This window comes from Oncorhynchus gorbuscha, linkage group LG08, assembly GCF_021184085.1.
Source record: "Oncorhynchus gorbuscha isolate QuinsamMale2020 ecotype Even-year linkage group LG08, OgorEven_v1.0, whole genome shotgun sequence".
Classification (NCBI taxonomy): domain Eukaryota; kingdom Metazoa; phylum Chordata; class Actinopteri; order Salmoniformes; family Salmonidae; genus Oncorhynchus; species Oncorhynchus gorbuscha.
The window spans coordinates 38,206,617-38,232,970 of record NC_060180.1 but is presented as its reverse complement, the minus strand read 5'-3'; the positions used below and the strand labels follow the sequence as shown (position 1 = coordinate 38,232,970).

At 42.4% G+C, this 26,354-nt stretch overlaps 2 protein-coding genes across 5 annotated transcripts in view; both read right to left on the bottom strand.

Moving 5' to 3' along the window:
* Window positions 1-1,147: 1,147 nt before the first annotated feature.
* On the bottom strand, window positions 1,148-5,924 carry LOC124041626 (U6 snRNA-associated Sm-like protein LSm7). Its single transcript, XM_046359423.1, has 4 exons — window positions 5,773-5,924; window positions 2,463-2,577; window positions 2,151-2,222; window positions 1,148-1,876 (listed from the first exon to the last, which is right to left on the bottom strand). The coding sequence occupies exons 1-4, from the start codon at window positions 5,776-5,778 to the stop codon at window positions 1,734-1,736; spliced, it is 336 nt and encodes a 111-aa protein (XP_046215379.1). The 5' UTR covers window positions 5,779-5,924; the 3' UTR covers window positions 1,148-1,733.
* A 13,849-nt stretch (window positions 5,925-19,773) lies between these two features.
* LOC124041617 (zinc finger protein 26-like) overlaps window positions 19,774-26,354 on the bottom strand; it is a 31,033-nt gene continuing 24,452 nt past the window's right edge. The window contains exons 2-6 of one of the 4 annotated variants that reach the window (XM_046359403.1): window positions 23,218-23,417; window positions 21,665-23,098; window positions 21,473-21,579; window positions 21,200-21,314; window positions 19,774-21,055 (exon numbers count right to left, since the gene is read on the bottom strand). In XM_046359403.1, coding sequence (XP_046215359.1) covers window positions 19,992-21,055; window positions 21,200-21,314; window positions 21,473-21,579; window positions 21,665-21,872 — 1,494 coding nt within the window. In that variant the 5' untranslated portion in view covers window positions 21,873-23,098; window positions 23,218-23,417 and the 3' untranslated portion in view covers window positions 19,774-19,991. Of the gene's footprint in view, window positions 21,056-21,199; window positions 21,315-21,472; window positions 23,099-23,217; window positions 23,906-26,354 lie in introns of those variants that run through there. The other 3 variants (XM_046359404.1, XM_046359401.1, XM_046359402.1) reach the window with 3 other exon arrangements.

Below are 26,354 nucleotides of genomic sequence, written 5' to 3'. Positions count from 1 at the left end.
ACCGTTGAAATATCTGGGTCCTGCTGGTGAAAGACAACCCCTGCAGTCTGCAGTGAAGGCTTATCCACCACCATGGACTCTTCTGGAACACCATTTGAACCCTCAACCCTTTTAAGAACCGCTGCATATGAAACACTCTGTACAGCCCTGATTTTGGCCACCTCATTCTCCTTCACCCTTGTCAGGCATTCCAAAGTAGTTGCTTCATGGTTCCCACCACAATTGCAACATGTCACATTTTCATCAACTAAAACATGACATCTTTTCCACAACTTGGACATCTTGGCATCAGTGACGACCCGTCATCCAGGGCAGGTGGGGCAGCTCCACATTTGTAGAACAAATAAATAAATAATATTTTTTGGGCTTGCCTGTTTTATATGTTATTTGGCATTAATACGTCACATATCAGTTTGCAAACAATGTAAATGATATATAATTCAGTTAATAAAGCTGCATACACTCATGTTCTCTTTTTTGTTTTCTTGAGTAAGACAGCTCCAAAATGCAGATGTTTCAGCCTAGCTCAGTGCTTTCTGTGGTGGTAGGGCGAGCCAGCAAAATCTGGAGCGTTACGCCGTGATTGGCTCAGTGTTGTATCACTCATGGTGCTGGTGCTTGCACGTACAAATTCAGCACACACAGCATTCTATAATAGAATTGTGTTATTTGACATGTCAAATCAAAAGCTTACTTAACACGTCAAAGTGTTATGACGTATGTGCATCTTTTTTGACACGCAAAGACCTAAACGGTGTTCAATGTGCCTCACCAATGTCTATTTTCACCTCTTAATTTCACCTACTGTTCTAACTTGGTGGTGCACATATAGCCTATAACCTGTTTTAGAGAAATGTAATCATTGAATATTGTAAGAGCTTCTCATTGTCTGTTTATATTGGGACAGCTTTATGTAGGCCCTAACAGTTTGTGGGCACCGTTTGTCACCGCTATAGTGCAATTAATGTTTAGTCTTGTGGCTTTGCTGGCATGCATCCCACTTGATTTTTTTTGCCCCACCAAGATTTAAATGCTAAAATCACCACTGCTTGGCATGTGTATGGGTCTGTTTCATTAACCACAATTATTTACTCCAGTTGTGCCCTATGTTCCATTGAGGCTCAAAGACAATTCAAAAACACACGAATAAAGAAAATAGTCAATGTATTACATTTGGAACGTAAAAACATAATATGCCATATCGTTTCCATCCTGGCCTGACTGGGAAAACAGTAGTAAAAAGTCATAAAACCGTTTTCAGTGTTTACCATCACAGCAACAACAAAAAATCTGCAGTCAGAGACACTTCCCCACCAAAAACAAACATTTAAATCACTATTCTTCAGTTATAAACAAAATACATGCTATCACAACATACCCTGCTAGATCAATATTCAGGTTGGCAAAACCAATTAAATTACAACAAAATTATTTTCCTGATTATAGGGACTCAAAGACGTGTGGGGCTGTAAACATGAAGTACACCTTGGGGAGATGGGACAGGGGAGCATAGGAGTTCATCTCAATTATATTTAATTGAATCCTCACATCCTCCCTCCTTGTCTCCTTCTCAAAGCACGGAGTAAATCTTACATTCCCCACCCTCGGATCTTCTCCAATGCATTTTGCGAAGGAGGCAAGTAGAGGATGCGAGGAATCAAGGAAATACAATTGACATACTCCCCAGGAATTGGACTACTGTGAGGTCATCCGAGAGGAATGAGACTGGCCGACTATCCGTCCTGCTGCTGGACGAAGGGGTTGGGGATAGCTTCCATGCCGTCCTGAGGACAGATGAGCACCACGGACGTCCCTCTACAAACCACCAGGCCCAGCTGCCGCGTGTCCTCAGTCAACTTGAACTGGTCGTCAGGATCTGGAAACAAAAGGAGGAAGTGACATAACAGGCCAGAGGTCATTGACAGTATGTGCAACTTCCCCATGAATGACCCAACACAACCTTCTTTATACAATTGGCAAAGGATGACCTCTTGGTTTCATTGTCAATTTATTTTACTGAGGGGCTACATCACATACGTGTTCCATTTAAGTCTGTGGGCATCAGTCTCCTCAAAAACCCAGCAGTGCATTTTTACTTCTGTAGAAGTGATATGAGGTCATACAAGCAAGATTTAGTTTCTACTACATACCCCGCAAGTACTCGATGGTGCTGTCCAATACCAGGTTCAACAGGGGGTCAAACCCCTTCAGGACTCCACTGGCTGAGACAAATACATTTGGATTATTATCTTGAATGGAATCAAGAAGAAGAATACTAGAGAAGAGGATGAGGACTGTGGCCAGTCATGGAACAGCATTTCCACACAGGCAAAAGTTTGTCAGTGTTCTGTTGTGAAGGCTGCATGTTTTCACATAGTAATGAAGAGGACTAAGTAAATGTTATCTTCACTTTCTTTTCAATAGCTAGATCAAAAAAGGTAAAAACTGTGATTTAGGCCTACCCTCTCGTCCTCCCTGAAACTTCACACGGATTTGTTTATCAATGTACTTTGACAGGTCAAAGATACTCTCTTTCTTCTTCTTCTCTCCTTCCTTGTTTCTGTCCTGGTTTCTGTCCTGAAAGGAAAACATTTAGTATATTTATTTAGCGTGCTGCGATGAAACAATCCCGAGTTTGAACCTCACGCTATAACAAAGATTTCAACCCACTCCATCTCTCGCTAGTAGTGGTCAGAAGACTGTAACTAGATTGAAAGACACCTATTTTCAATTTGTAAGAACTATAGAACAGATAGTGGACGATATATTAGGTGGTTTAGGATAAGTTTATGCAGGGCCGGTTCCAGGCATAAGCGAAATAAACGGTCACTTAGGGCCCATGGCTACTAGAAAAGAAATAAATGCATTAAATTGTGATTGTGCCCACTCTGGTCTTGGCACGTGCACTCTAGCCAACAACTGGCAGATACAGTACGGGTAGCCTAGTACATGATGACATCATTATGGACATAAGAGCTCAGGGGGGGTCAATCAGGGATCCCGAGTGGCGCAGCGGTCTAAGGCACTGCATCTCAGTGCTAGAGGTGTCACTACAGACACCCTGGTTCGAAACAAGGCTGTATCACAAACGGCCGTGATTGGGAGTCCGATAGGGCGGCGAACAATTGGCCCAGCGTTGTCTGGATTTGGCCAGTGTAGTCCGCCATTGTAAATAAGAAATTGTTCTTAACTGACATGCCTAGTTAGAAAAAGGTTCATTACATTTAAAAAAAAAATCTAATAATAATTATAATTTGGCAGCCAAGCATCGATCATCATGTCACCAGAAGAAGATCATCGATATTTATTGGAAAGGAGTAATTTATTCATTTTAGAGGTATTTGACCTTCATGTTAGAGACATGAAGACTTACATACATTGTCAACCTGACCATTTCTAATGATTATTTATCAATTCAATAATGTTTGAATAACAAGTATATTAGTATATTAAATCTGCAATAATAATTTTACAGTGAGTAGCTAGTACCGGGAGATAACATTCAATTTTCTGGCAACAGCTGTTACCAATTGCACACTCCCTCAAAACCTGAGTCATCTGTGTCATTGTGGCCTTTTATTGTCCCCAGCACAAGGTGCAGCTGTGTACTTTTTAATTTATTTTTATTTTACCTTTATTTTACTAGGCAAGTCAGTTAAGAACAAATTCTTATTTTCAATGACGGCCTGGGAACAGTTGGTTAACTGCCTGTTCAGGGGCAGAACGACAGATTTGTACTTTGTCAGCTCGGGGATTCGAACTTGCAACCTTTCGGTTTTTAGTCCAACACTCTAACCACTAGGCTACCCTGCCATCCCTAATGATCATGCGGTTTAATCAACTTCTTGATAATCCATCCACCTAACAGGTGTGGCATATCTTGGCAAAGGAGAAATGATCCTTAACAGGCAGTGCTTGACTTGGGCAGGAGCTGTTTGAAGGCTGTACCGACACTTCAAATTTTGGGGGAATTGCATACCGGCTCCTCTACAAAAAACAAAAATAGCCCATCACTGGCTCCAGACGCACACACCAAGGCAAAAAGGTTGATCAAAGCGGAATCTTCATTGAATAGCAATGGAAAGTGGGTATTCATTTCTGGATTCCGCTTAGTTCAAGTTTATTTGCCTCTAATCTGTGAATCTGTGTGTGCCCGTAGGCTTTTCGAGATTGCACAGATTGAAAATGTGCCAGCCTGAATAGCATGATGCATTGTTCCAAATTGTCAAATAAGGGTTTGTATGGTCACGAAAAGTCATGGAAATTAGTTTCATAATTGTTAATGTAATTCATGAACGCACACTTTAAAAATGATCAATCAATTAAACAACTACATATCAGCCAATATCGGAATGACCCTTCAGTGCAGGTCTATGGTGCTGCGTGTGCCAGTGCGAGTGGGCCGTTGCCTGAGGAGAGAGAGCGACATTGCAGAAGCAGGTATAAAATAACGACAGACTAACTAGATCACCAATTCAAAACATACCTAGCGAGACAACTGCTACTAGTTAACTGTAGCTAAGCATTAATTTCATTGTTGCCTTTCCACCGGCACTGTAGAGCCTAAATACATCTGCACATTTGGAAAGCTGGGATTCTCCTCTATTAAATATTAGCCATGTAATTGCGACAACGTTAGAATATTTTTAAGAGTAGCCTAATTGACAAATAACTTGCTGTCCATAGATCTCCCCAGAAACATTCATATTTCAGCCTTTTATATAAACATGTCTAGTTAGATACCTTGCTTTGAAGTAGCCTACTGTATCCATGTGACCCCTGTTTAATTGAATGAGGGAATCATTTTATAAAGACAAAAGTATTTGGTTGTAATGTTGAAAAAGCCTGCACACCCATGACATGACCACATGTTAACAGCATGTGACTAACAGTGCAGCTCTACGTGGGGGACTAAGTGCCTTGTTTAAGGGCACAACCACTGTAGAAGGTGGTATGTCTACATCACACAGAGCAGCTTTCCAGTGCCAATAATACTTACTTTTTCATGTAGGCTATAATAATAATATTGAACATTTGGTTAGAAGTCATGGAAAATTTGTATAACCCGTTAACAGTAAATAATCAGGTATGTCCAGCATAATGTCATTTGTGAATTTTCAGTGAACATAGTCTAATGGACCGATTTGGAAAAAGACAGCTCCTGCACTTCTTCCATCCCAAGTCAAGCACTGCTAACAGGGATGTAAAACAATTGTGCACAACATTTTAGAAATAAGATTTTTGAGCATATATAACATTTCTGGGATATTTTATTTCAGCTCATGAAACATGGGACCAACACTTTACATGTTGCGTTAAAATGTTTGTTCAGTATAAAAGCCTACCAAATATTCCACAACCTCCTGCAGACTGTATGAACTGCCCTGTTAGGTTTTTGTAGTAGACGGCCCATCATTCTCAGACAACTTGAGTTTATTTGATGATTATGTTTTTTAATTTTTTATGTCTATACGGAATGTTCTTATGTAGTCTAACGTTGCACGTTTTGCTGAATATATTCTCGTCATCTGCAACGTCCCAATGGGGTTTCAATAGATCATTTTTTGCTTAGTCGGTTTCATTGACAACACGATGCAATCTAATTAGCACGCTCCCAAATATGTCTACTCTGCCCTCACTTCCTAGTTACCAGAATACTGTTGCTGGATTGAAAGAGACACGTATTTTCCAACGCTAAGTAAATAATATACAATAGTCAATAGATAGTTTACGACGATTTAAAAAAGTTTATGGAAGATATGGTTGACTCACCGCCATTTTTAAACTGTTCCAGCTACGCCTTTCGAACTCCAACCTTTGACCCGGAAGAAGCAAAATAATCAATTTTTAGCTCAGCTGTTTTAAGTTGTTTCTATATACATTAAATCAAATTTAGCATATTTTAGACCAATTTTAAGTCCTCAATGTATTGTACATCACAAGTTTAGCTAGCATGCTGACAAAAAACACCTGGATTTTATCAAAATAATTTCATTGGCATCGATGTAAACCAATCCAAATGTATGTACCTCGGCACTGGATCAAAATCAACCAATGATAAACGCATTTGATAATATGGGCGGGAGCTGGCAAAACAGCTGGTGGCCGCACTGTGTGCTGAGCAGTGGGTATCATAAAAATTAATGAATGAACAAAAATGAGCTTTTTGCCCTTAATTTAAGGTTAAGGCATAAGGTTAGCAGTGTAGTTAAGTTTCGGTTTAAAATATGATTTAAATAAGATACTTTTTAGAAATAGGCGGAGTTTAGCCATACTTATGATTTTGTGGCTGTGGTAACTAGTCACGACCAGACCGGAGCAGTGCGGGTAATTGGGAGATAACAATAAGCTAAGCATGAAGGCTTCGCTAAACCTGGTTTGGGCAGTTATTTTCATAAAACAGGTGAGATTGGTCTCATGTCTATTCACCCAATATAACGTGGCCTTAATCTGTAAAACAATCTAAACAGTCAGTACTCGTACTTTTGTCGAGGTAATTAGTGTGTGTAAAAGTATAACTTTAGACCGTCCCCTCGCCCATACGAGGGACCCTCTGCACACATCAACAACAGTCACCCACGAAGCATCGTTACCCACAAAAGCCGCGGCCCTTGCAGAGCAACGGGAACTACTACTTCAAGGTCTCAGAGCAAGTGACGTCACCGATTGAAACGCTATTTAGCGCGCACCACCGCTAACTAAACTAGCCGTTTCACATCCGTTACATGTGCATGCCAACATACACCAACGATTGAGTACAAATCCAATTTTATTTGTCACATGTGCGGAATACAGCAGGTGTAGGTAGACCTTACCTGACATGCATACTTTTTTTGCATACTTTTTTAAACCGACAATACAGTTAAAGAAACTAAATAAACAAAATCAAATCAAAAAGTAACACAAGAAAATTACATAACAATAATGAGGTACCGGTACCAAGTCAATGTGCTGGGATACAGGTTAGTCGAGGTACAGTAGGGCGCTGAGAATATTCGTAGCGACACAGGGCTCGTTGTATTGTGTATTTATTTAACCTTTATTTAACTGGCAAGTCAGTTAAGAACAAATTGTTTTTTACAACGAACAGTCCCCTAACCCTGACGATGCTGGGCCAATTCTGTGCTGCCACATGGGAATCCTGATCATGGCCGGTTGTGATACAGCTCGGGATTGAACCCGGGTCTGTAATGACTCCGCTAGCACTGCAATGTAGTGCATTACATGCTGACCACACCGCTTGCATCGTGTGTGCATCAACGAGCGTCTGCGTATCCAGACGCTAAAATAGAACTTGGTTCTATGTGTGACACTTGACATGTGCAAGTCCTGCCTCTCCCATCTCCTCATTGGTTTTTAGGAGCATATACCCACTTGGGTGATTGAAAGATGAACTGAGGTCCACACTCCAGTCCAGTTGGTAGTGGTAATGCACCTTAAAGTTGGTTGCCAACCACCATATAAAGCCCAAAGAAGAAGTAGCCAGAAGTTGGAGAGATGCATCATAGCTCTGTCTATGAATTTGAGGGTGGTTACATTTCTCCAGTCCTATCATCAGCTTTTTATCTAAACAGGGGAGGGGACACGGCTTTGTTATTGTTTCTACTGCTGATTGTCACTTTAAAGTCCGAGGACCTTGTTCTTTTCAGAGGTAGACTGGCTTTGACAGCCAAATACTCCATCTAAACTTGTATCGATTCTCAATTTAGATACCGTTCTAGAAACATGAAGCCCTTTACTTTAATATTACATCAAAATAATTTGTCAAATGCAAAATATACACTACTGTACAGTGTTATAACCGGCTTCATCACAGTTGCAGCCGACAGTATATTTTTGGTGACAACACGCTTCTGGCGGCCTTCTTCCGTTACACAGGTGTTTGGAGCATGCTAGAGAGATAATTAGCACAGGTGGTCCCTCTGTCTTCCATAAACGTGCTGTGACATGGAGATATGGCTGTGTGGGAACACTAACCCTGTAAAAGTGTGTATCAATAAAAAAATATATATTTCTTGCTTATATGAACGATACTAGAGGTCGACCGATTATGATTTTTCAAAGCCGCTCCCGATTATTGGAGGACATAAAAAGCCGCCACCGATTAATCGGCCAATTTTTTTATTATTATTTATTTGAAATAATGACAATTACAACAATACTGAATGAACACTTATTTTAACTTAATATAATACATCAATAAAATCAATTTAGCCTCAAGTAAATAATGAAATGTGGTTTAAATAATGTAAAAACAAAGTGTTGGAGAAGTAAAAGTGCAACATGTGCTATGTAAGAAAGCTAACGTTTAAGTTCCTTGCTCAGAACATGAGAACATATGAAAGCTGGTGGTTCCTTTTAACATGAGTCTTCAATATTCCCAGGTAAGAAGTTTTAGGTTGTAGTTATTATAGGAATTATAGGACTATTTCCCTCTATACCATTTGTATTTCATTAACCTTTGACTATTGGATGTCCTTATACGGCACTTTAGTATTGCCAGTGTAACAGTATAGATCCCGTCCCTCCCCTCGCTCTACCTGGGCTCAAAACAGGAACACATCGACAACAGCCACCCTCAAAGCATCGTTACCCATCGCTCCACAAAAGCGCAAGGGGAATAACTACTCCAAATCTAAAAGCAGGTGACTTTTGACACAGTATTAGCGCACACCCAGCTAACTAGCTAGCCATTTCACATTGGTTACACCAGCCATTAGGCTGATAGGCTTGAAGTCATAAACAGCGCTGTGCTTGCGAAGAGCTGCTGGCAAAACGCACGAAAGTGCTGTTTGAATGAATGATTACGGGCCTGCTGCTCAGTCAGACTGCTCTACCAAATCAGACTTAATTATAACATAACACACAGAAATACGAGCCTTTGGTCATTAATATGATCGAATCCGGAAACTATAATTTCGAAAACAAAACGTTTATTATTTCAGTGAAATACGGGTGGCATCCCTAAGTCTAAATATTCTTGTTACATTGCACAACCTTCAATGTATGTCATAATTACGTAAAATCTGGCAAATTAGTTCTCAATGAGCCAGGCAGCCCAAACTGTTGCATATACCCTGACTCTGCATGCAATGAACGCAAGAGAAATGACACAATTTCACCTGGTTAATATTGCCTGCTAAACTGGATTAGTAGTTATAACTAGTGATTATGATTGATTGTTTTTTATAGGATAAGTTTAATGCTAGCTAGCAATTTACCTTTGCTTCTACTGCATTCGCGTAACAGACAGGCTACTCGTGGAGTGCAATGGTTAGAGCGTTGGACTAGTTAACTGTGCGGTTGCAAGATTGGATCCCCTGAACTGACAAGGTGAAAATCTGTCATTCTGCCCCTGAACAAGGCAGTTAACCCACAGTTCCTAGGCAATCATTGAAAATAAGAATGTATTCTCAACTGACTTGCCTAGTTAAATAAAAGGTATACAAATTAAAAATACATTTTTAAAAAATTATCGGAAATTGGCGCCCAAAAATATTTCGATTGTTATGAATACTTGAAATCGGCCATTCCGATTAATCGGTCGACCTCTAGTATGTACGTATATATATATATATATATATATGAGAGAGTACAGGGAACATAAGGTTGAATATATTATTTTAGACCTGCTAGATGTACTGTCTCTATTATATTACAACAGACCAGCTGTATCTACTGTCTCCATTTAACTTTGGCCATTGTTGTGGGCCCTCAACAGCCTCAAATAGGCTATTTCATGTGGGGGTGGGGTGGGGTGGAGCGGCAGTCACGCATCTCGGCCAATCTCCCTCTAATCCACAATATGTGTGTATATACACACACAAATATAGGCTATGGGTCATACACATACATACAAACATAGGCTATGGGTCATGCATACATACAAACATACCCCCACCCACAATGTATAGACAACGTGTACTTTACCCGTATAACCAACGTGTACACATTTCATTACATTTTTATATGTTGCTACAAAAAATTTTAAAAAGTCACAATATTTTATATTATTAATTTCAAACAACGGCATTAGCATGAGAAGAACTTACCAGTCCAAAACGATGTCCTCCTTTTGGGAATCAAAGCTATGCTAGCTAAATTAATCATCCTCCAACAATCTCTGTCTCACTTTCCCAATCAATTTCTTCCAAAATTGTGTGTACATCTGTATATCTAGACTTAGATTTAGCTTTCCCTGACTTAGTCGCCATACTGATTGATATATAAACAGCTGAAGATGCGCTTTACCAAAAAAGTGCTGTGCGCAACATGCGTTGCTCCTTCCGGTATGAATTTTCAATGGTGAATGACCCTCTTTACGCCGGAGTTTACTACATGGGTTGGTCTTCCAACACATAACCATTACATATTGCAGTTTACCTCAGCTCATGGCTATCGACCAAGCTAGATTTCAAGACGATCAGTAGTCATTGGGTTAAAATACGATCAATCAACGAAACAGCGGTCATATCATTGGCGCACAATGATGTCATTACTTGTTGTCTTCAAATCGGTTTCTTTCAGTCAATACGTCCCGCGAAATGACCCATCACATTTGGTTGTGTTACAAACAACCAGTTGATTGCAATGAAACCAAACATGACTGGAAAAGTCACGTTTAGTGTGTGTATTTACATCGAATGTGTCGTCGAAAATTGAATGAGACGGAATTCACGACACAAGCGGTTCACAAAATGTTTCGTGTTAGGCTGTAAAAATGCAGTAAATCCTTTTTAAAATCTGACAACGCAGTTGGATTAGCAAGACTCTAGGCTTTCAAAACATGTGAGACACTTGTATTTGCATGAATGTTTAATATGACTATTTATGTAGCGATCACCGTATGTTGTCAAATTTAACCCCGCTAACGGGTTCGGTGCGCATAGAGGTTAACAGACGCCGCTGTTCTATCCTGCCAGTACATCGTAGAACCAGCCAGCTGTATGTTGATATTGTTGTCATTCAGCCACGACTCCGTGATGCATAGGATGTTAGTTTTCAATGTACCTTTGGTAGTTTAATCTTCCCAATAACTCGTCCATTTTATTGTCCAAAGATTGCATGTTTGCGAGCAGAATTGAGGGGAGTGGGGGTTTATTCGATCGCTGCCTACTCCTCAGAAGGCAGCCCGCCCTCCGGCCTCTCTTTCTCCGCCACTTCACTCAGATCACTGGGGTCGGGGCCTGTTCCTGAGGGAGCCGTATATCCTCCGCCTCGGGCTCGTCAGAGTCGTGAAAGAAGAAAAATGATTCTGCTAGTCCGTGGTGAGTAATCGCAGTCCTAATGTCTAGAAGTTATTTTCGGTCATAAGAGACAGTAGTGGCAACATTATGTACAAAAATAGTAAAGAAGTGACAAACAACGCAGATAAACTAACAAAAAACACAATCGGTTGGGGGCATGTAAAATGTCTGCCTTCTGCTTCGGTGCCATTTTAATTTAGAATGGAAAATGTATGTGTTTATGCATTAGTGTATCTTACCGAATCACATCGATTCGTTCTCTAATCAAACCGAATTGTTTCAAATGAAAATGGATCGTTCCTGTATCGTATTAGAGCCCATGTATAGAGTCAGATGCACATCCCTAGTTATCATCTCTGGGGAAAACCCACCCAACACAGTTTAATCTTGTCCGATGTTATTCCATTGAATTGCAGTCTGAAGACTCATTCTACTGTGTGTGGAGGCAGTGTCATAGGGCAAGGCTGAGTGAATCCTTGTGTTGTCTGAAGAGACATTCTATGTGGAGTGGAGGGCATGGCGATGTGACTGGTGTTGTCATTTAGAGTGACTCAGTAGTGATGTTGAACAGAGAGAAAGAGCCAGCTACACTGCAAGGCTGAGTGGCCTTTGCTGGGGTGGCTAAAAGCAGAGTGGAGAGAGAGAGGGCTAGACTGAAATTGCCTCTACTGATCAGAGGTCAGTTCGGCATCCTCCCTCCCTCACGTGTCCCTGTTGTGTCCCTTTGCAGGCGCTACATGAAGCACAAGCGTGACGACAGCGCGGAGAAGCAGGATGAGGAGACGGTGGATGTGACGCCCATCATGATCTCTGTGTTTGTGGTCATGTGCTGCTCGATGCTCGTGCTGCTCTACTTCTTTTACGACCACCTGGGTACACACCGAGATATACACCTGTAGCTGTCGTTATCTCTACCTGTAGCGTTCTGTCTCTCTCTCTCTCTTTGTCTGTCTGTCCACCTCCCTCAGCCTTTCTCCATGTCTCTCTTTCTCTCTACCTGTTTTTGCAGTTGTCAGTTAAAAAATAGGTAATTACATTATAATAAGCTAGTTGAAATACACTGCCCTTCCTGCAGGGTTTAAAGTTTTCTGTCACAGAGAAAATGACTGGCATTGGTCAAACTCAGTTTAATACATGTACAAGATTTAATCCTCTTTCCCTAAAAGCATGATGGTCATGCCTTTTTTTACATGAAAGGGGAGGTTAACTTCACCCCACAGACAATCGATCTGAGTTCTACATACCTTTTTTTTGTTTGTTGCTTTAGCCACAGCCTCCTGTTCATTTCTGTGTGTGTGTGTGTGTATATAGTGTGTATGCTAATCCTCGAGCTCTCTGTCGGTTTAGTGTATATCATTATTGGGATATTCTGTCTGGCCTCGTCTGTTTGCCTCTACAACTGTCTCTGGCCCTTTGTGAGGAGACTCCCCTTTGGCAAGTGCAGGGGAGAGACTTATCAAATAAACCTAACAAAGATCTGTTCATAATCACAGATTAAGGGGTACCCAATCAACCTAACAACACAAATCACAAGAAGAGTTGGCCTATTCAATCAACCAATCAAAAACACAAACTGAATCAATGCAAATAGTTTACTCTTCTCAAACTATTGTTGTTTTTTTACTTTTTCCAACTTCTAATTTATTCCTGGTTTGTTGTGTGTGTATATAGGATCCCAGAGAACAACCTTCCCTACTGCCACAAGAGGCCTCAGGTCCGCATGCTGCTGCTGTCAGCCTTCTGCATCGGAGTCAGTGTTATCTGGGGGCGTGTTCTGCAACGAAGACCAGTGAGTTTCTGTGGGCGTGTGATCAAATCAAATCGAACTTTGTCACATGCGCCGAATACAACAAGTGTTGACCTTACCGTGAAATGCTCATTTACAAGACCTTAACCAACAGTGCAGTACAAGTACAGTTTTTACAATGTTTCTTTTTACAAGAACAATATTTACCAAATAAATAAATAAAAAATAGAAAAAGTAACACAATAAAATAACAATAACGAGACTATATACGGGGTACCAGTAACGAGTCAGTGTGCAGGGGTACAGGCTAGTTGAGGTAATTTATACATGTAGGTAGATGTGAAGTGGCAATGCGTAGATAATAAACAGCGAGTAGCAGCAGTGTACAAAACAAATGAAGGGTGTCAATGTAAATAGTCCAGTGGCCATTCGATTAATTGTTTGTTAGTCTTATGGCTTAGGGGTAGAAGCTGTTAAGGAGCCTTTTGGTCCTAGACTTGGCGCTTGCCGTGCATTTGCAGAGATAACAGTCCATGACTTGGGTGACTGGAGTCCATGACAATTTTATGGGCTTTCCTCTGACATATTATATAGGTCCTGGATGACAGGAAGCTTGGCCCCAGTGATGTACTGGGCCATATGCATTACCCTCTGTAGCGCCTTACGGTCAGATGGCGAGCAGTTGCCATACCAGGCGGTGATGCAACCGGTCAGGATGCTCTTGATGGTGCAGCTGTATAACTTTTTGAGGATCTGGGGACCCATGCCAAATCTTTTCAGCATGCTGAGGGGGAAAAGGCATTGTCGTGCCCTCTTCACGGCTGTCTTGATGTGTTTGGACCATGCTAGTTTGTTGGTGATGTGGACACCAAGGAACTTTTAAACTCTCTACCCGCACCACTACAGCCCTGTTGATGTTAATGGGGGCCTGTTCGGCCATCCTTTTCCTGTAGTCCACAATCAGCTCCTTTTGTCTTGCTCACATTGAGGAAGAGGTTGTCGTCCTGGCGCCACACTGCCAGTTCGCTGACCTCCATATAGGCTCTCATCGTTGTCAGTGGTCAGGCCTACCACTGTTGTGTAGTTAGCAAACTCAATGATGGTGATGGAGTCGTGCTTGGTCACACAGTCGTCAGAGAACAGGGAGTACAGGACGGGACTAAGTACACACCCCGGGGGGGCCCCAGTGTTGAGGATCAGCGTGGCAGACATGTTGTTACCTACCCTTACCACCTGGGGGCGGAAGTCCAGTATCCACTTAGAGGGAGGGGTTTTGTCCCAGGGTCCTTAGCTTAGTGATAAGATTTGAGGGCACTATGGTGTTGAACGCTGAGCTGTAGTCATTGAAAAGCATTCTCACATAGGTGTTCCTTTTGTACAGGTGGGAAAGGGCAGTGTGGAGTGCGATTGAGATTGCGCCATCTGTGTATCTGTTGAGGCGGTATGTGAAATGGAGTGGGTCTAGGGTTTCCGGGAGGATGCTGTTGATGTGAGCCATGACCAGCCTTTCAAAGCACTTCATGCTACCGCCATGAGTGCCACGGGGAGGTAATCATTTAGGCAGGTTACCTTCACTTCCTTGGGCACAGGGACTATGCTGGTCTGTTAGAAACATGTAGGTTTTACAGACTCGGTCAGGGAGAGTTTGAAAATGTCAGTGAAGACACCTGCCAGTTGGTCCACGTATGCTTTGAGTACACGTCCTGGTAATCCGTTTGGACCCGTGGCTTTGAATGTGGACCTGTTTAAAGGGTCTTTCTCACATCGTCTACAGAGTTTCAGATATCCTGGTTAGAGGATTCCCGGATTTCCTGCTTATTCTCTCCTTATTCCGGGAATCTTCCAGCCGTCTCACTGGTTAACTATGCTAGAGGGATGAGTAACATTGCCTGAGACCTGAAGAATGGCTTCAGCCTTTTGCTCCCAGATATAATGAATGCATAGGCTTCAGGTGGTTTCAGCTCAGTAGGCTAATATAGTCTTCTTGAGGTGTTTGTGTCAGGGTTTCCTTAAATTTTTTTTTACAAATAAATAATAATCGAACCTTTATTTAACTAGGCAAGTCAGTTAAGAACACATTCTTATTTACAATGACAGCCTACCGCAAATGGCCTCATGCGGGGACGGGGCCTGGCATTAAACATTTAAAATACATACAATATACATACAATATAGATATGACAAAACACATCACAACAAGAGAGATGACACTATATAAAGAGAGACTTAAGACGACAACACAGCATGGTAGCAACATAACAACATGGTAGCAGCACAAAACATGGTACAAACATTTTTGGGCACAGACAACAGCACAAAGGGAAAGAAGGTAGAGACAACAATACATCACACAAAACAGCCACAACTGTCAGTGACAAAACACATCACAACAAGAGAGATGACACTATATAAAGAGAGACTTAAGATGACAACACAGCATGGTAGCAACATAACAACATGGTAGCAGCACAAAACATGGTACAAACATTATTGGGCACAGACAACAGCACAAAGGGAAAGAGGGTAGAGACAACAATACATCACACAAAACAGCCACAACTGTCAGTAAGAGTGTCCATGATTGAGTCTTTGAATGAAGAGATTGAGATAACTGTCCAGTTTGAGTGTTTGTTGCAGCTCATTCCAGTCGCTAGCTGCAGCAAACTGAAAAGAGGAGCGACCCAGTGATGTGTGTGCTTTGGGAACCTTTAGCAGAATGTGACTGGCAGAACAGTTGTATGTGGAGGATGAGGGCTGCAGTAGATATCTCAGATAGGGGGAGTGAGGCCTAAGAGGGTTTTATAAATAAGCATCAACCAGTGGGTCTTGCGACGGGTATACAGAGATGACCAGTTTACAGAGGAGTATAGAGTGCAGTGATGTGTCCTATAAGGAGCATTGGTGGCAAATCTGATGGCTGAATGGTAAACATCTAGCCGCTCGAGAGCACTCTTACCTGCCAATCTATAAATTATGTTGCCATAATCTAGCATGGGTAGGATGGTAATCTGAATCAGGGTTAGTTTGGCAGCTGGGGTGAAAGAGGAGTGATTACAATAGAGGAAACCAAGTCTAGATTGAACTTTAGCCTTCAGCTTTGATATGTGCTGAGAGAAGGACAGTGCACTGTCTAGCCATACGCCCAAGTACTTGTATGAGGTGACTACCTCAAGCTCTAAACCCTCAGAGGTAGTAATAACACCTGTGGGAGGGGGGGCATTCTTCTTACCAAACCACATGACCTTTGTTTTGGAGGCGTTCAGAACAAGGTTTAGGGTAGAGAAGGTTTGTTGGACACTAAGAAAGCTTTGTTGTCCAGCATTTAACACAAAACCCGGAGAGGGGCCAGCTGAGTATAAGGCTGTACCATCAGCATATACATGGAAGAGAGAGCTTCCTACTGCCTGAGCTACGTTGTTGATGTAAATTGAGAAGAGCGTGGGGCTTAGGATCGAGCCTTGTGGTACTCCCTTGGTGACAGGCAATGGCTGAGACAGCAGATTTTCTGACTTTATACACTGCACTCTTTGACTTAGTTAGCCATCCAGGCCAAAGATCCCACAAAGACACCAATACTCCTTAGACGGCCCACAAGAATGGAATGGTCTACCATATCAAAAGCTTTGGCCAAGACAATAAAAATAGCAGCACAACATTTCTTAGAATCAAGGGTAATGGTGACATCATTGAGGACCTATAAGGTTGCAGTGACACATCTATAACCTGAGCAGAGACCAGATTGCATACCCGAGAGAATACTGTAGACATCAAGAAAGCCAGTCAGTTGATTATTGACAAGTTTGTCCAACACTTTTGATAAACAGGGCAAAATAAAAACAGGCCTATAACAGTTAGGATTAGCTTGATCTCTCCCTTTAAGTAAAGTATGAAGTGTGGCTGCTAAAGGAGTGTGGCTGCTAAACTTGACCCCAAAAAAAACATCTGTGTCAGATGGTTTAGACCCTTTCTTCTTTAAGGTTGCTTCCCGATCATCGCCAAGACTTTTCTGGGGAGGTACCCATGGTGCTGCTTGGAAGGCAGCACCTCGGACTCAGTGACTGCCTGCAGGGAGAAACTTTGTAGCGGGGCAGGGGAAAAAGAGGGAGGAGCATCGGGGATAGTCACATTAGAAGGGGTGGGAGATGAGGAAATGTTGGACGGGCAAGGAGGCATGGCAGAGTCAAATAGGAATCCTGACTTAATGAAGTGGTGACTGAAGAGCTAGGCATGTGCTCAGGTGGTTGAAGCATGTCCCGGTTTAGGTCACCAAGCAGGACAAATTCAGACTTAGTGTAAGGGGCCAGGAGAGATCTTAGGGCAGGTAGGGTACAGGCCGGTACTGACGGAGGACGATAGCACCCAGCAACAGGTCAACAAAGAGTTATTTGAAACTTTAATGCTTAAAACCAGCAAATCAAATTGTTTGAGGAAAGACCAAGCACCGAAGGTGATCATTGGTAAAGATTGCCATTCTGCCACCTTTGGAAGATCTGTCTTGCCGAAAAAGTTATAATCAGAAAGGTTAACATCGGTATTCAAAACACTTCCTTCACCACGTCTCAGTAATGACCAACACATCTGGATTGTTGCTGTGAACCCACACTTTCAAATGATCCATTTTAGGCATTTTAAGCTTCTAGTGTTAACGTGCAGAAAAACTAGGCTTTTACGAGAGCAGAAATCAGTGAAGCAGAACACAAATCAGAATGGGGGCTAGCAACAGATGGGCCAGGGTGTTCATGCACATTTCCAGATATCATCAACAGTAATACAATCAAGGCACGGCATAGGACAGGGAGAGCTCTGCAGTGCTGATTTATGACATTTAAATGTGCGTCAGATGGCAACAAGATCATATTGTACAGCAATTTCATCAGGTAATATGAATACAAAGCTGGTGAGAGATGGTTAGAATAGGATGGGAGGCCAAAAGTATGTGTAACCAATCGAGAGGCAGAGTCCCAAGTGTGGGGAAAAAACATAGTCGGTCCCACGGTTGGGTAAAGAAAGTTTGTAGTCAACAAGGTATGCAGGAGTCATGAGGCAAATAGAAAAACGTACAAGAAAAAAATTACATGTATAACGACTTGGCCATTGTAAGTTCAGAGTTACTCGCCCCAATAGTGTGTGAGTGCTTCAGGTGACCAAAAGCTCGGGAGAGACAGGGGAGTGTGGTGGGGGTACCTGTACCAGACAGGGAGACAACCAGGGCAGACGGTGAACAGATCGCCAGGTGGAATCCAAGCAGCAGTGCAACAGTAGTAGGGCAAAATCCACTTGGGTGAAGCTTTTATTTCTGGAGGCAGATTTCTTGTGGAAAATGCCAGTGAATGATCTTTGAACGGCTGGTGGGGGCTTCAAAGACTCCTGCCACTTGTTGGGCCCAAAGGCCCAACTCAAAATCTATCAAAATCTATCCTTTTGTATTAAAAAATAATAATAATATAAAAAAATATGAGTGTTCACATGCAACTGTGTCTCTCTTTCTGAGGGGGGTGTGCAATCTCCATTGGGAGAATGTGTCGGGGCATTTTAACTTACCAGACATTTGAGATGTTTACCGGACCCATATGCATTGGCTGCGTAACCTGATTAGGGCGTCCTCCCATGGTGCTCAGAATGACATATATCACATTTAGATTATGGGAATTCATCTTAACAGAACATGCAACTCAAGGATGCAATGGCGTGGCCTTTACCGAATTCCGATGTGGACTTTGAAGACAGCAAGATGAGTAATGAACTGCAAAATCACTAGTCTATGTCAATCTACTATCCCCCAGAGTAGAAAAGTTGACCTATGTCCTTCTGTGCGAGGATTGCCTATTCCAAACAAACTCCAGGACAGTTGTAGAATGATCGATCCTAAATTCAAACAACTAGTACATACATTTTTTTTAAAGCAATAATACTGATGCAACAGATCAGAACATTTAGCCTAAAACATTTTAAACTTGTATTTATACGCATTGTAAATGCAGCAGTAGGCTATGCGCAAATGTTAGGTTCATAATGCAATTACTTGAAATCTCTGATTTGGAGATGACGGCCTAATACAAAAAAATTGATTCTCGGATATTTCATTTTCCTTTACGCAGTGTGCACTGAACTGACATGCAAGATTACTGCTGACACAGATGAAGGGAATGAAATAGTCTACAACGCTGTTGTTGTAGTCTGCACCAACGCTGTGCTCAACTCAAACAGTGGTGTGTAGCCTACTGTAGCTGCTGGCTGAAATTCAAAGCCTTTACTTGATCACGCTGAATGTAACTTTCCAGTTCCACTATTTTTGCCATGTTATGAAAACTAAATCAGACAACCCCAAAAAGGCCAGAGCTGGAACTGGTTGCATGTGTGGGTATGTAGACACGCTAGCCATTGCGGATCCTCATGATAAATTCACATTTTTTGTGGCCCCCATCAAACTTGCCCATCCTTGATCTATACTAATGTTCTTTGATTGAGATTACCAGTTTTATCCAGTATCGGTGCAATATCAGTTTAGACAACGTACACAGTAAAAGCATAGTTTGCAGATGTAAAATGTAAAGCTGTATGAGCATGTATAGCCTATTACATTGAAAAAAATATGTCATTGCTAGTTAAACATTTTATGGCAGCAGAGTAACGTGAAAATATAACTTGGGAAATCAAGTTATGTTATTAACTAGACCTAATATGAGACTGTCCCTTTGGAAAGAAGTGACATCCCAGCTAGTGTGGGTCTACACATACACATACTAAAAGGATCATATAAATTATCTAAAAGCACAGACGGACTCTTTCATGATTTTTATTTTAATGAATATAACATGTTTATGATTTTGTTGGGCAAAAACACATTACCAGTTGTAAATAGGTTGTTAAAATGAAAGTGAGGAGCCATCAACAGACAAAGCATTTCACAAATCAATTGGGAGAAAAATATTGTAAAATGTCTCTGTACCTTCTAAATACCGACCACATTTTCACATAGAAAGTATGCAATTATGTCCCTATTTATTCCACCTGGCCTGAGACAACATTAAACTTGTATGTGGATCCAAGGGGTATCGGGGTACAACATGTTGAGACACTGGACTCTCTCCTATGTGAGTTCTCTGATGTGACTTCATACTGGAGCGCCGGGTGAAGCATTTCCCACACTGTGAGCACTCGTAGGGCTTCTCCCCGCTGTGGACCACAGCATGTCTGATCAGGTTCCACTGCTTGGTGAAACTCCTGCCACACTGTTCGCAGGTGTGCGGTTTCTCTCTAAAACGCCTCTCAGTGGTGCCGCCCGACCTCCACTGAGTCCTCATTCTCTTCACCATGTTAAAACTACTGCGACTCAGGCTGTATCCAGAGAAGGTGGAGGTGGTGGCCATGTTTGACCCTGTCATGCACTCACTCATTCTCACTGTTGCTTCTGAAGCCCTGTGCTGATGCTGCCTTGGCTGTAAAGCTAAACTATTTCCATCATTATTTGAGTTCAGCGTCTCACTGCTCTGTTCTTCTGGCGTCTGTTGTCTAGTCTCATCAGCCAATGTCCTGACATGTCTTTTCATGTGTGCTGCTGCACTGAACATGTTAGCGTGTGGTTTCCCTCTAGAATGAACCGATGGCCCTACACCATCTGTCATAGTAGGCAGGGTTGGCAGACCACAATGAGATGGGAAAAAAGAGATATTCTGAGAGTACTCTTCTGAGGCATGAAATGAGAACATTTGGTGGCCATCGGGGTCAGTATCTCTGCCTGGATCCACAGAGGTCCACAGCTGCCCATTAGTCTCATCCATGACAAACTGGTCAGGTCCTGTAAGGGCCGTGGTCTGATCCAGCTCCTCCTCTTTCTCATCCTTCACCATCACTAGATCTTGTGAGTCCTCATCTGGCCGGTGCTGCTCTGTGCTGAAAACGTCTGTAGATGTGAGCCGGGGTGTGCCTGGTTCCTCTGGACCATCAGAATTGGGGTAATGTTCCACTGAGTCTTCAGGAGATATGTTGGGTTGTGTGATGAAGTCCACATCACAATGCCGTTGCTCAAAGGATGGTGGTTGCCCAGGCTTGGAACCAGACTCTAAAGATTTAAGATAAAATAAACATTACACGACTGCTTTAGAACTGACTGTGAGTGTACGTGCCCTAGGTTTAGCCGAAATGACGCCACACCCACACAGTCTTCATAGACAGACAAAGCAGTACCCCTTATGGTCGCACCCACCCTCTCCAGTGATCCTGAGCTCTTCCTGAAGGTCAGTCTTCCACACATCCTCTGCCGTCTCCTCATCTTTGATCAGTATTGGTTCAGTCTCTGCTCTCTGCTCCACATCTGTAGGCTGTAACATGGGACTGAGGTTATCACTCTGGGACACACCATATTTAACACTTTCATACTCATGAATCACACAAAAGCAGTAAAATCTCCTGAAAATCCAACAACAGAATTGATGCAAGAGGTCAGGTCTCTGTAATTGTAAAAGGTGATGTATCACACCTGGGGTTGAGAGTCCTCTCCATCTCTCCACTGTGAGTTACTCCTCTGCTTGTTCAAAACAATCTTGACTGGATATGAAGATCTTGCTGATGCCATGGGGTAAAAAACTGGAAAATAATTGAGTCGTATTAAAACATAGTAAAACATTTGGGTTTTGTACATGCAATCAATGTATCATGAATAACACGTTACCCTTTCTCCTGACTCGCGTCTTCTTCAGCTCGCCTTCCATCATTTGACACTTCCTTTTCAGTACATCAATATCTCGCTGGCTTTGGGTCATTTCCAAACGTATAACTGCACAGCTATCATCAACTCGTTTGTTTATTTCTGCTACAGCTGCTTTAGCCAATACCTCCATAATAGATACCAACTGCGCCTGAAAATTGCAGCTGGCCATCTTGTCCAGTCCAAATTACAGAATTTGTATTCTCTGTGCTAAGTAAAGTCTCCAATTTCCGAGCTAATATGCAACAAACAATCAGTAAATGTTGACAAATTGCAACAATATTGCGTGTGAGATGCGTGCGCAATTGCAATCGCGCTTCCCTTCAACACGTGACATAAATATGTACTACCGTAAATACAAGACTGCAACAGCCCTTCAAAATTGGTATAATTATCAAAAACGAGGTTCTGTTCTAGTCTGCATGTAGAGTGCAACTAGATTAATGTAAACTTAAAATAAACGTAATTGAATTATATATTTCAAGTAACTATTGCTTACTACATTAACTATAGCTGATTAACATTAAGAGGTTATTCTCTTAGGGTTTTTGAAGGCGCACATATATACACACTGAGTGCACGAAACATTAGGATGCCTGCTCTTTCCATGTAATAGCCTACATCTGGATTGTCTAAGACCCCTTATTGATGCCACCTGTTTAATCCACTTCAATCAATGCAGATGAAGGGGAGAAGACTAGTTAAAGAAGGATTTTTAAGCCTTGAGACATGGATTATGTATGTGTGCCATTCAGAGGGTGAATGGGCAAGACAAAATATTTAAGTGCCTTTGAACAAGGTATGGTTGTAGGTGCCAGGTGCGCTGGTTTTGAGTGTGTAAAGAACTGCAAAGCTGCCGGGTTTTTCACGCTCAACCGTTTCCCGTGTGTATCACGAATGAGCCACCACCCAAAGGATATCAAGCATTGGAGTCAATAAATCAAATCGGCCAGCATCCCTTTGGAATGCTTTTGACACCTTGTAGAGTCCACACCCCGACGAATTGAGGCTGTTCTGAGGGCAAAAGGGGGGGGTGCAACTCAATATTAGGAAGGTGTTCCTAATGTTTTGTATACTCAATGTAGTGGTATTAGATATAAAGTGTATGCATATCAGATAGTGTATAAGAAGATAGCGAGTAGTTGATTGAGCAACATGAGAGACTATGCATAAAAGTACAGTAGTACTGATATGTCTGTGAGAGTAAGTGAATTATGATTGTGTGTGTGTGTGTATGGAGCTATGTGCATACAATGACTGTGTGTACACTGTGTGTACACTAACTGGGTGGTTGTTCTCTACAGGAGAGGAAGTAGAGCTGACTTCATCACCCACACCAGTTCACTGGAGCAGTGCCGGTTCACCTCCAAGACTAGAACAGGACCCACACAAACACACCTGTAGAGCGAGATACGGAGAGATAAAGTGTAAGCATGCATGCATGGTTGTGACGACTCATCCATTCTTGATTAAATGATTTGTATATGTGGAAGTTGAAGAGTTAGAATGACATGCACCTTGATGTTTGCCCCACATTTGGACAGTTCTGTCACACTGATCCTGTCACTGTTTGCCGAGGGAGAATCCATCCAAATCGTCATCATTGAAAAAAGAAAATCAGTTTCATCAGAGGAAAAGAGAGGCATGCTCCAGGAGTTGACATTGGGTGGCTGGTTGAATCACATGTTTCCCTTGGAATCTCCACACACACCCAACTCTGGAGACACGACACAGATTAACGATGCAGTTAATACATTATTCATAGAACAACTTGTTTACAGATGATTCACAAGATGTATCAAAATGTGGATGTGAGTGTCATTGTACTGCAGTGCAGCTAACTCCCTCCACAGTCAATGCAGATATCCAGCCACTTTTTCCCTCACTAGTCCCGTCCATTTCTATCTCAATGTCACCACATGATGACAGGTCAGTCTTTGGGCCCATGGCATTCTAGGGAAGGCAGATATTACCATTCATCAATGGCCGAAATGCCAGAGGGGCTGGTCCATTTTTTGTGCAGTGGGCATATAAGGGATCCCTAAGAGGCTAACCTCTTAAGGATCTGCCACTATTTTTCAATTTTCGCCTAAAATGACATAACCAAATCCAACTGCCTGTTGCTCCTGAAGCAAGGATATGAATATTATTGGTACCAGTTGAAAGGAAACACTTTGAAGTTGTGGAAATGTGAAAGGAATGTAAGAGAATATAAAACAACAGATCTGGTAAAAGATCATGCAAAGAAAAGAAAAAAAATGTATTTTGTATTTTTTTGTACCATCATTTTGAAATGCAAGAGAAAGGCCATAATGTATTATTCCAGCCCAGGTGCAATTTAGATTTTGGCCAACTGATGGCAGCAGTGTATGTGCAAATTTTTAGAGTGATCCAATGAACCATTTCATTTCTATTCAAAATTTTGTATCAAGACTGCCCAAATGTGCCTAATTTGTTTATTAATAACTTTTCATGTTCAAAATTGTGCACTCTCCTCAAACAATAGCATGGTATTATTTCACTGTAATAGTAAATTGGGCAGTGCAGTTATATTAACAAGAATTTAAGCTTTCTGCCCATATCAGATATGTTTATGTCCTGGGAAATCTTGTTACTTACAACCTCATGCTAATTGCATTAGACTGCATTAGCTCAACAGTCCCGTGGAAGGACACCGATCCCGAAGAGGTTTTAACATGCCAGTGCAGTTTTTATTTGATTGGGCTCCATTTAGGTTAGGCTATTTGATCTGAGAAACGTGCATGATTTAAAAAGTGTCCGTCTCATTACATTGTCATTAATTTTCTCTCCAGCCTGGAGGTTACATAAAAGTTCACATACTCTTTAAGCTATATCTCCTATGCCGCAGCATTGCGTCTCTCCAACAGCACTCTGGAGACACATGCTGTGAATAGACAACACAAATATTTTGCTCCCCTGCCTTTGACAAAGTGGGCACTGCTTATCAAAGGAATGCATTAGCACTCACCTGAAAAGCCCATATGCCACTGGTTGAAAGATATTGTCATTGTTTTTGGGCAGAGTTATGTGAGGTTTTACGTGTTGTTGGGGATGCATCTTGGTCAGTTTAGCTCGGAAAATGCTGCCCTCATTTATCTGCCTCAAAAGGCGGCCGCCTAATCCTGCCTAATGGGCGGGCCGGCCCTGGACAAACAACACATGTGTCACGAACCGGCTCAAAGCCCGTAACAAAGGGAGACAACGTGGAGATAAGGAGTAACAAAAGATATATTTATTAACTAAAGCAACTAAGGAAAATATCCAATGGTGTGTGTAATCAGTAGTCCGTAGTGTAAGTGAGTGTTTTGCATGCATGAATGTGATAATGCAGGGTGTTGAAAGGTGCCAAAGCACACAAACAAAAGGCCACCAAGAACCACACCACAATCTACAACAGGTGTCTGCATGGAGAGAGTCTCCTCCATGAATGTTGAAGAGGTCTATTTATCCTGGGAGACACCTGGCCCAGGTGTTTCCCATGTAGCTGACGACCCTCTCAACCCCGCCCACCGGCATCCTAATAAGGAAACAAGAACAAAGACAGAATACGGCAGACAGAGTGGGAGGGTCGTCACATTCCCCCCCATAAAACCGGGGACCAACAAGGACCCCGGAACAACATACCAGCCTCCCGCGTCCCAAATTGACACAGGCACCCGCGTCCCAAATTGACACAGGCCTCTGCGTCCCAAATTGACACAGCCCTCTGCGTCCCAAATTGACACAGCCCTCTGCGTCCCAAATTGACACAGCCCTCTGCGTCCCAAATTGACACAGCCCTCTGCGTCCCAAATTGACACAGCCCTCTGCGTCCCAAATTGACACAGCCCTCTGCGTCCCAAATTGACACAGCCCTCTGCGTCCCAAATTGACACAGCCCTCTGCGTCCCAAATTGACACAGCCCTCTGCGTCCCAAATTGACACAGCCCTCTGTGCCCCAAATTGATGAGGGTTTACGTGTTCACACTTACAATTTGCCCCAGCCAACCTCCTCCCCAGACCTCAGCAACCTTCGCACAGGAAGCAACATTTAAGAGGAAAGAAAACAAGACCAGGAGGGAGCAGACAGGACAGAGAACATGACAATACGAAACAATGGTCAGTCACGTAAACATTAGGAACAGGGCGCACGAGAGAGCGCATCAGCAATCACGTTTTCAGTCCCCCGGATGTGCCTCACATCGAGATGGAATGATTGTAAAAATAAACACCATCGCATTATCCTCTGGTTTGGACACATCATGGACCTCAAAAAAGTGAGGGGGTTATGGTCGGTGTAGACCACAATAGGTACTACCCCCGACCCTACATACACTTCGAAGTGTTGTAGCGCCCAAATGAGTGCTAGCGCTTCCTTTTCAATAACCGAATAGTTCAACTGATAATCGTTAAACTTTTTTTTTAACAGGCCTCTCAAGCCCAGACACATCTGCTTGCAGCAAAACTGCACTTGCCCCCACATGACTAGCATCCACCTGCAAGGTAAATGACAAATCCATGCGAGGAGCAGCCAGCACTGGAGTTGAGGTAAGCAACCTCTTTGAATCTTCAAAAGCGTGTTGACAACGAGTAGACCAAACGTAAACAGCCTTAGCTTTCAGCATATCTGTCAAGGGAGCGACCACAGTAGAG